Source organism: Heteronotia binoei, chromosome 13 (genome assembly GCF_032191835.1).
Source record: "Heteronotia binoei isolate CCM8104 ecotype False Entrance Well chromosome 13, APGP_CSIRO_Hbin_v1, whole genome shotgun sequence".
Classification (NCBI taxonomy): Eukaryota; Metazoa; Chordata; class Lepidosauria; order Squamata; family Gekkonidae; genus Heteronotia; species Heteronotia binoei.
The window spans coordinates 11,270,266-11,280,242 of NC_083235.1; the positions used below are offsets into that span (position 1 = coordinate 11,270,266).

Here is a 9,977-nt window from a genome sequence, read left to right on the forward strand (position 1 = left end):
CGGGCGCGCTGGTGCATGCGCCCAGGGCGCACAGCCCGCTTCCCCCAGGCGCGTTTGCAGGTGGGCTACCGCGGGGGTCTTTCCCCCCCTCCGGGCCGCCCGATCCGACCTTCCCCGGCCGCCGGACTCCCGCTTCTCTCGCGTCCCGCGTTGAACACATGAGGTTTTTCAGGTTGACCTTCAAGTGCTTCGTCGACTGCTTCTGAGCCTCGGCGCCGCCGATCGCCCCCCCCCCACCCCTATCCAAGGAAAAGACACCCCCTTCAGCCCCAGCCGGACTCCCAGCCCCCCATCCCGCCGCTCCGAAGGGGCTTCCCCCCCCAGCAGCAGCAGCAGCGGCCCCGATCCCGCCTGGAGTGGGGCTGGGGGGCGCCCCCCGAGGGGGCCATGGCCAAAGGGGCTGCCTCGGAGGGCGGCGTGGGCGTCTACAGCGTCTCCAGCGAGCAGCAGCCGAAGCGGAAGACATCCCTCGCCGGATGCCACCCCCCGCCGGGAGGCGAGAAGGGGGCCGAGGCCGCCGATCCCCCCAGCCCGACGCCGCTGGCCCTCCTGCCCCGCGAGAGGGAGACCTGGACTCGCCAGATGGACTTCATCATGTCCTGCGTGGGCTTCGCCGTCGGCCTGGGCAACGTCTGGCGCTTTCCTTACCTGTGCTACAAGAACGGGGGAGGTGAGTCCGGGCCGGGGGGGGGGTGGGGTGGGGAGAGGCGCGACCCATTCCTGCGAGAGGGGGGCAGGCTGCACCCGCTTCCCTTCCCTAGGGTCAAATTCCGAGGACAGAAGCCCAGAGTTGGAAGGCATCCCCGAAGGTCATCTAGTCCAGCCCCCTGCCCAAAACGAGACATTCACAAATACCCGCTTCCCCCAGTCCAGAGGAAGGCCAGCAAACCTCCAGGATCGCTGCGCCGAGCTGGCCTGGAGAACACTTCCTTCCTGAACCCAGTCTACTCAGTCACCTGTGGTTTTGCCATAAGGGGGAGGAGATCCAAGGGACCCGGGTGGACCTCGCCTGCTGCAGGTCCCCCAGCGATGGGTTTTGGAGATCGGACCGTGAAGGGGTTTCACAGGGGTCGTTTTGTAGAAAAATAGGCGGTGGAGCTCATCCAGGGATTGTTATGCAGCTGCACCTACTAGTCAATGGACAAGGAGCTGGAGGAGGTGGGACTCTCAGAAAGGTTCCGGAGCTGTGCTCCTGTGAGCTCCCACTGAATCCGAGGCCTGGGGTTTGGCGGTCTGAACGGCAAGAAGTTTGGAGATCTGACCACTGTACGGTTTGGAGATCTGACCGTGGAGGGGTTCGGAGACCTGGCCACAATCCTCTGACCGCTGTAGGGTTGGGGTTTTGGAGATCCACCCTGGGTTTCGAAGTTCAGACTATGAAGGAATTTGGAGATGTGACCCCTTTAGGCCTTGGAGATGTGACCCCTGAAGGGCTTGGAGATCTACCATGGGTTTCAGAGTTCTGAACAACCAGAGGTTTGGAGATCTGACCTCTTGTGGCAATTGCAGTCGGTCCGGAGACCCGGGGAAGGAAAAAAGGACGAAGGCAGGATACAAAGATGAATGAGAGCTTAAGAGAGCTGGTCTCCAGAATCAGGGCCAAGGCCTGGAATGCGCCTACAGCGTACCTGGGGAGAGAAGCAGAATACCTGCTGCGGGGACCCGGTTGCTCTAGAGAAAGGCAGCCTTGTCAGTATTCTAACTAAACAGATTATTTTTAGACCAAACGAAGCTGGGAACCGGAGAACCCGACCGGCCTCCCATGCCGGCGGAGAGAAGATCCCAGCGAAAAAAAAAATCATGCGGTTTCTAGGCAGCCGGCAATCTGGGAGTTTAGAAATTAAACATCTTGCCTTTGAGATTCCTAAATGTCACTCAGGGAGCCGTGCCAAGGTGAAGTCCAAAAGGCAGCATACGGAATCCAAAAGGTTGGAGATGCGGGGGGGGGGGGGGGGAGGTACAGTCCTGTAAAAGAGACTCCAGTCTACAGCTGTGGCTCTTCTAGCTTGGGGGGAGAGAAAATATGCTTGCTTGTGGGGGGGAGTGGCACCCAAGGAGGAAGCAAGGAATGGGATCCGATCTATCCCGAGTCTGAAAGATGAGCGTACGGTGATTAGATACTGGAGGAATCCTGTCTAAGCTGGAATTACATGGGCAGCGGGTGGGGGGGGGAGGGGGAGGGGCGGAAGATGCTGCTTGGCACGGAGTGGGCCTGTGAGTATCACCCCACCCTGCACATCTCTCGCTCTGCAGGGTTCAAAGTGCACCCTCCGACGTCCAGAAAGGGAGCGCCTGTTTTATGGGATGGGCCGTCTCCCCCACCCCGCTTCTCCTCTCTTTCTCTCTCTCTCTCTCTCTCTCTCTGATTCGGCTAAGAGAGGTACAAAGGCTAGAGGGTCCGGCTGGGGTCTTCCATGCTACCATGGAAGCTTGCTCAGTGGTACATGCGCTCAGCGAACCTACCTTGCAAGGTTGTTGTGAGACTAAAACGGAGGAGAGGCGGAGGATATTAAGTTCCTATTGGCTCTCCTAGTTAGCAAGAAAGGAGGGATGTTGGCTCTCCTAGTTGGCAAGAAGAAGAAGGTATTGGATTTATACCCCTCCCTTACTCTGAATCGCAGAGTCTCAGGGCGGCCTACAATGTCCTTTCCTCCCCCACAACAGACACCCTGTGAGGTGGGTGGGGCTGAGAGAGTTCTCCCAGAAGCTGCCCTTTCAAGGACAGAGTCTCAGAGCAGCCTACAATCTCCTTTCCCTTCCTCCCCCACAACCGACGCCCTGTGAGGTGGGTGGGGCTGAGAGAGCTCTGACAGAAGCTGCCCTTTCAAGGACAACTCTTTGAGAGCTACGGCTGACCCAAGGCCATTCCAGCAGCTGCGAGTGGAGGAGTGGGGAATCAAACCCGGTTCTCCCAGATAAGAGTCTGCGCACTTAACTGCTACACCAAACTGGCTGTTTCTGGAGTAAATCAGTCAAGTGGGAGGCCCATATCCCACCCGCTTCTCCTCTCAAAAATTACTGGCTAGGTGAGGTGAAGGCCCTTCACCAAAAACCTTACAGGAGAGCAAGAAATTCAGCCTGGCCGTGGGGTATTCCTATCCCCCCCAGCGGTGGTTCCGCAACTCATTTGGCACCCCATTCTGGGCCACCCACTACCTGCCAGGATAGAGGGACTCAGAGGGTGCAGCAGTTAAGACGCCAGGCAAAGTTCTGGGAAACCCAGGTTCGAATTCCCACACTGCTGTTGAAACCGTGACCCGTCACAGTCTCTCTCAGCCCAGCCTACCTCACAGGGTTGCATCAAGGATAAAATGGAGAAGAGGAAAATGACGTAAGCGGCTTTGGGGGAGAAAGGCAGCTTGTAAACGAAGGGAAAGCGTATGTAAAGAGCTCCTTGAATGTATTTCCTTTTCCCTGTGGCCCCAGCAGTTCCGCTCACTTGTGGAGTTTGCTGCTTTGTGATTTTGTCCTGGTTGTGCCTATGGGGAAAATCCTGATATAGCAATACATAAAAAGGTAAAGGCAGTCCCCTGTGCAAGCACCAGTCGTTTCCGAATCTGGGGTGACGTTGCTTTCACAACATTTTCACGGCAGACTTTTTATGGGGTGGTTTGCCATTGCCTTCCCCAGTCATCTACACTTTCCCCCCAGCAAACTGGGGGCTCATTTACTGACCTCGGAAGGATGGAAGGCTGAGTCAACCTGAGCTAGCTGCCTGAAACCAGCTTCTGCCGGGATCGAACTCAGGTCGTGAGCAGAGAGTTCAGACTGCAGTGCTGCAGCTTTACCACTCTGCGCCACGGGGCTCTATAGCATACGTACACATGCACAACTGGAAGGAAACAGTGTCACAATGTGGAGAGGATTTTCGCTTGTACCAACTTCCTATTTTAAACGGATAGGAGCAGCCCAAGAGGTTTGCAGTCTCGAGCTGCCTCTACCATGCAGCCAGGCGTGTCTCCACTTTGCTGAGACTTGTGTGCAAGAACACACCTCATCCACCCCGTGCATCAGATCTCTGTGACGTGAGCACTGCCAACCTTCACGGCGCCCACATCTTCACCTTGCCTTACTATTACAGCTTCTAGAGGGGATTGGATAAGCATGTGGAGCAGAGGTCCATCAGTGGCCCTTAGCCCCAGCTTATCGTTGGAACTCTCTGTCTGGGGCAGTGATACTCTGTATTCTTGGTGCTTGGGGGGGCACAGTGGGAGGGCTTCTAGTGTCCTGGCCCCACTGGTGGACCTCCTGATGGCACCTGGGTTTTTTGGCCACCGTGTGACACAAAGTGTTGGACTGGATGGGCCATTGGCCTGATCCAGCATGGCTTCTCTTATGTTCCTATGTGACACAGAGTGTTGGACTGGATGGGCCATTGGCCTGATCCAACATGGCTTCTCATGTCTTATGTGACACAGAGTGTTGACTGGATGGGCCACTGGCCTGATCCAACATGGCTTCTCTTATGTTCTTATGTGACACAGAGTGTTGGACTGGATGGGCCACTGGCCTGATCCAACACGGCTTCTCTTATGTTCTTATGTGACGCAGAGTGTTGGACTGGATGGGCCATTGGCCTGACCCAACATGGCTTCTCTTATGTTCTTCTGTGACACAGAGTGTTGGACTGGATGGGCCATTGCCTGATCCAGCATGGCTTCTCATGTTCTTATCTGCCTCTGCTAGGGGGGAAGGAAACGTTACAGAAGGAACAGTGGCTGTCTCCATAGAGCAGAATGTGGGTGGAGAGGGGGGCATTTGCGGGGGGGGGATCAACGCAAGACATTGGCATCTGCCAATTGTCCCCTATGTATGCCCCGCACAAATATTTTTCAAGTCCCCTTCCCTAGGCAGGTTTTTGAAACCAGAAGAGAGTCTGGTTGGGGGAGGAAAACTGGGGTGGGGTCTTTTACATTGGAAAACCAGCGCATATTTGAGGGGTCAAGTACCCCTTTCCCCCCTCCCACTCCCCTTCTAAGTGACCACATTTGCTTGGCAGACGGTGGTGTAGGCTTTGGTGTGGGCTCTCGTGCGTGGAAAACACATTTGTGTAGTCTACAGCTTAATAAGGCGATAAAACTCATGGGCAAAAGCAAATCTCTCCCACGTCAACCCCCAGATGTACTTGAGGCAGTGACCGCTGCCTAGAACTGCGGAGAGGGCCGAACTGAAAGGCACTCTGGGGCGAAACGGAATCTACTTTTAATCTCCATCAGGTTGTCCGACTGGCTAGGTCAACAGGGATACAGCAGGGCACCGTCAGCGGGAGCTGGCTCATGATTGGCTGTTTCAGCAGGGAGGGGGGGATGCGGAGAAGAAAGTCCAGGGGATGAGGAGAGCCGTTGAGCGCCACTCAGGTGTGCTACATCGGCACGACACGTGTGTGCCCAAGTACATGGGAAGGGCGGCTCTGCCGGGGAACGAGGAGAAGCAGCTGGCCTCCTTGAGATCCAAGCACCCGTTTGCAAAACCCGGACTCGGCTCTGAAACCCAGTTAGAACAGGTCGGGGCCTGTCTCCGGACACGGGTCAAGTTTAACTCCCACATCCTAGGAGATAATGCAGACGTCTGGGCCTCGAGCCAGAGAGGGGTGACGCGAGTAGCGTCTTGATGCTTTCTTGACGCTTCTCTGGAAATGCTGTGGCGTTGGGGGGGGGGCGACGACGCCTTGTTTGATGTCATCGGAACCCTCACACACCTTGCTTTTGTACCACTCCTGACACGACACCAGTTCAGTGTGGTGCTATGTCTGTCCTCTTTTAGGATCAGATTCTGCTCTCTGCTTTCTGAAGAAAGTGCACCGGCAGCGCGGCCTCCTCTTGGTCATGAACACTTGCAGAAGGAGTCATACACACACAGAGACTGACTCCCTGATCAGATGACCAGCCCGAGCCGACACTTCTATGTACCGTTTCCCTCGTGCCAAGGGCTGGCTGTGGTGTGTATGTGTACACAGCAGTGTGGTGCTGAATTTGAACCGGAGAAGAGAAGCCCACATGGCCTGGAAGGTGACCTTGGACCAGTTGCTGCCTCTTTCTCTCTCGGTTTCATATCCTTCACAGGGTTGTTGTAAGGATTGAATCGGGGGGGTCTGAGGCTGTGGGGTGGGTATACAGCCCAGGGTTCTTTGAGGAAGGGTTTTGAGAGCCAGTTTGGTATAGTGGTTAGGTGTGCAGACTCTTATCTGGGAGAACCGGGTTTGATTCCCCGCTCCTCTACTTGCACCTGCTGGAATGGCCTTAGGTCAGCCATAGCTCTGGCAGAGGTTGTCCTTGAAAGGGCAGCTGCTGTGAGAGCCCTCTCCAGCCCCACCCACCTCACAGGGTGTCTGTTGTGGGGGAGGAAGGGAAAGGAGATTGTGAGCCGCTCTGAGACTCTTCGGAGTGGAGGGGGGCGGGATATAAATCCAATATCTTCATCTACCTCACAGGGTGTCTGTGTGGGGGGGGGAGGGAAAGGAGATTGTGAGCCGCTCTGAGACTCTTCAGAGTGGAGGGCGGGATATAAATCCAATATCTTCATCTACCTCACAGGGTGTCTGTTGTGGGAGAGGAAGGGAAAGGAGATTGTGAGCCGCTCTGAGACTCTTCGGAGTGGAGGGCGGGATATAAATCCAATATCTTCATCTACCTCACAGGGTGTTTGTTTGTGGGGGGGGGGGGAGGGGAAAGGAGATTGTGAGCCGCTCTGAGACTCTTCAGAGTGGAGGGCGGGATATAAATCCAATATCTTCATCTACCTCACAGAGTGTCTGTTGTGGGGGAGGAAGATAAAGAGATTGTGAGCCGCTCTGAGACTCTGAAATTCAGAGTGGAGGGCGGGATATAAATCCAATATCATCAGATAATCTCTCAGACTGAGATGTGACGGGTTACATTAGCCACTGGTTTTCCTTCCCTCCCTCATGTCTTCCTGGTGCACTACTGAGAGCTAGAGACCAAGTTTAATTTTAAGCACCAGCCATTTCTGTCAAAAGTGATATATACCCTGAAGGGCAAGGCTCATGATATTTCAGGCATCTGTAAGACGTCAGAACCCAAGCCAGTGTGGTGAAGTGGTTAGAGGATCAGGCTAAGATCTGGGAATCCTGGGTTCGAATCCCTGCGCTGCGATGGAAGCTCACTGGTGACCTTCGGCCAGTCTTATGCTCTCAGCGTAACCTACTTCGTTGTGATAAAATGGAGGATAGAAGAATAATGTAACCCACTTTGGTTCCCTACTGAGGAGAAAGGAGGGATATTAATAAATAAAATGAACTCTGAGCTTTACTTCTGTTGTCCGTCTGAGATTTTCAGAGGATGGATTTAGATAGCATCGACAGGTTCCTAGTCCTCTTTTTTTAAAACATTGAGGGAGAGAGATTCATTCCCAGCCTGGTATTTCAGAGACACATTCTACTGGCAGAACAAAGTTTGAATACAGTGGCACCGTTGAAGTTTAATTCCGGGTATAAGCTTTTTGTATGCCTGCATACTTCTTCAAATACTGGTTCCTCAGATACTGAAGAAGTGTTGCGTGCACACGAAAACTTGTATCCAGAAAAAAAAACGTTGTTGGTCTTAAAGGTGCCACTGGACTCCAACTTTGTTCTGTTGCTTTAGACCAATAGGGCTACCCACGTGAATCTGCTGGCGAAAGGGAAACCCGTTTATTATTTTGGGGGGGGTGGGGGTGGAGTGGTGTTAAATGACAAGAGAAAAGCTGAGCTCCAACGCGAGTTGCGTTAGCACTTGATGGCAGCGATGAATTGTATTCTATTTCCCCTCTCACAAGGGAGTTCTGGGATCTGTCCTTTGTAGATGTTTGACACGGGGTGTATAGTTTGCTAACTCATAAAGTCTTATTGAATTGAATCATACTGAGCAAACACCCGAGGGATTGCCAGAACCTTGAACTGTGGCGTAAAGGCGACATGTGTGTGCGTAGGAGAAGCCAGCAAGGCCTTTCTCCCTCACACCACAAACCTCCATAGTGCCCTGGTTCCCCTCAGAACAGTAATCTGTTTCTCTCTGTATGCGTATGAGAAGATGCAAGGCTTCCCTCACACCACAAGCCTCCATAGTGTCCTCGTTCCCCTCAGGACAGTAATCTTCTTTCTCTAAGCCAGACAGAGAAAGGGGGACATTATACAAAAAAAGTCTGTAGAGTTGACAGGAACTTCTCTTGACTTTCAGTCCTGGTGGAGAGGGGAGTTTAAATCTCTGACATTTTGGGCTTGTAGCAGTGTTCCCTCTAAGCTGAGTTAGCATGAGCTAGCTCACGTTTTTTTTAGCCTCCATTTTTTGTCTTAGCTCAGGAAAAATGGCCCCAGAGCACAATAATCATGCAGTAGCTCACAACTTTAAGCCAGTAGCTCACAAAGTTGAATTTTAGCTCACAAGACTCCACAGCTTAGAGGGAGTCCAGTAGCAACTTTAAGACCAACAAGTTTTATTCAGAATAAAACTTGGTTGTCTTAAAGGTGCTATTGGACTCCAACTTTGTCTGATGCTTCAGACCAACATGGCGCCCACCTGGGTCTATTTTGGGGTTTATAGCAGGGGGGTTTTTTTGGGGGGTGGTGGTGATCGAGACAAGCAAAGATGCTGAGCAGCCACTGGAGCCAAAAAGGGAGCTATGTAAAACCGTAGTAGCAGAAAAGAGCAAGAGTCATGGAATCATAAAGTTGGAGGGGACCGCCAGGATCATCTAGTCCAACCCCTTGCACAGTGCAGGAAACTCACAAACACCTCCCCCTAAATTCACAGGATCCTCATTGCTGTCAGATGGCCATCCAGCCTCTGTTTCAAAACCTCCAAGGACGGAGTCCAGTAACACCTTAAAGACTTACAAATTGGTGGCAGGAGATGAGCTTTTATGAGTCACTGCTTGCTTCTTTGGGAACAGAACTGTATTTGGCGATAGATCCAAGAGGGCAGCTGTGTTGGTCTGAAGTGGTAGAACAAAGGTCGGAGTCAAATGGCACCTTTAAGACCGACGAAAGTTTATTCAGAATGTAAGCTTTCATATGCATGCATACTTTTTCGGACAAGGGGATGGGGTACAGCATCTGGAGATGTGAGCGCTGACTCATGAAAGCTCCTACCCTGTTGCAAATTTTGTCAGTCTTTAAGGAGCTACTGGACTCTTGCTCTTTTGAGATCTGAAGAAGTGAGCACTGATTCATGAAAGCTCATGCCCTGCCACAAATCATGTGAATGCCACAGGAAGTGGTGGCAGCTACAAACGTAGATGGCTCCAAGAGGGGACTGGCTAAACATACGGAGCAGAGGTCCATCAATGCTCTTAGCCACAGGGTACAGATGGAACTCTCTGTCTGGGGCAAGCGATGCTCTGTATTCTTGATGCTTGGGGGCAACGGTGGGAGGGCTTCTAGTGTCCTATCCCCACTGTTGAACCTCCTGATGCATCTGGAATTTTTTTTGGCCACTGTGTGACAGAGTATTGGACTGGATGGCATTGGCCTGATCCAACATGGCTTCTCTTGCGTTCTTTAAGGCACTACTGGTGCCTTTTTCTTTGCTCTTTTCTACTGCTACAGACAGGCTAACATGGCTACCCATCTTGAACTATGTGTAACTGTGGTGAGGGGAACAGAATATTGGCAATGGAGGCTGAAGGCACCCTCAGAGATGGGCAAAGATAGGCCAGGGCTTGGCCTATGAGCCTCAAGATAAAGAGGCATCCAGCCGATAACTTCCCTGGCCTGAAATAACTCTTCTCTCATCTTCCGGGGCTTTCTAGGGAAAGCTGTAGGGAGGTGTTGGCATGCAGTAAGCGTGGCTAATCCACTGCCACCGTTCTGAATGAGAAAGTGATGCAGGGAACCTCCCTCTGGTAATCTCAGCCAGCTCGTAGGGAGTCGATCCTTTTGTGTAAACACCACAGAACTGTACGGGCTGGCATGACACGGCTGCGGTTCTGAGAGGCAGGCGCATAATTTCAGTAGTGTTTGTTCGCCAGCTCGCCAGCATGGT

The 9,977-nt window shown here is 52.9% G+C and overlaps 1 protein-coding gene across 1 annotated transcript in view; it reads left to right on the top strand.

The window, feature by feature from the left end:
- The first annotated feature begins 505 nt into the window (after positions 1-505).
- The window catches only part of SLC6A8 (solute carrier family 6 member 8), a 70,850-nt gene continuing 61,378 nt past the window's right edge, over positions 506-9,977 (top strand). The window contains 1 exon segment of the mRNA XM_060252747.1: positions 506-670. Within this exon segment, the coding sequence (XP_060108730.1) occupies positions 583-670 (88 nt within the window). The 5' untranslated portion in view covers positions 506-582.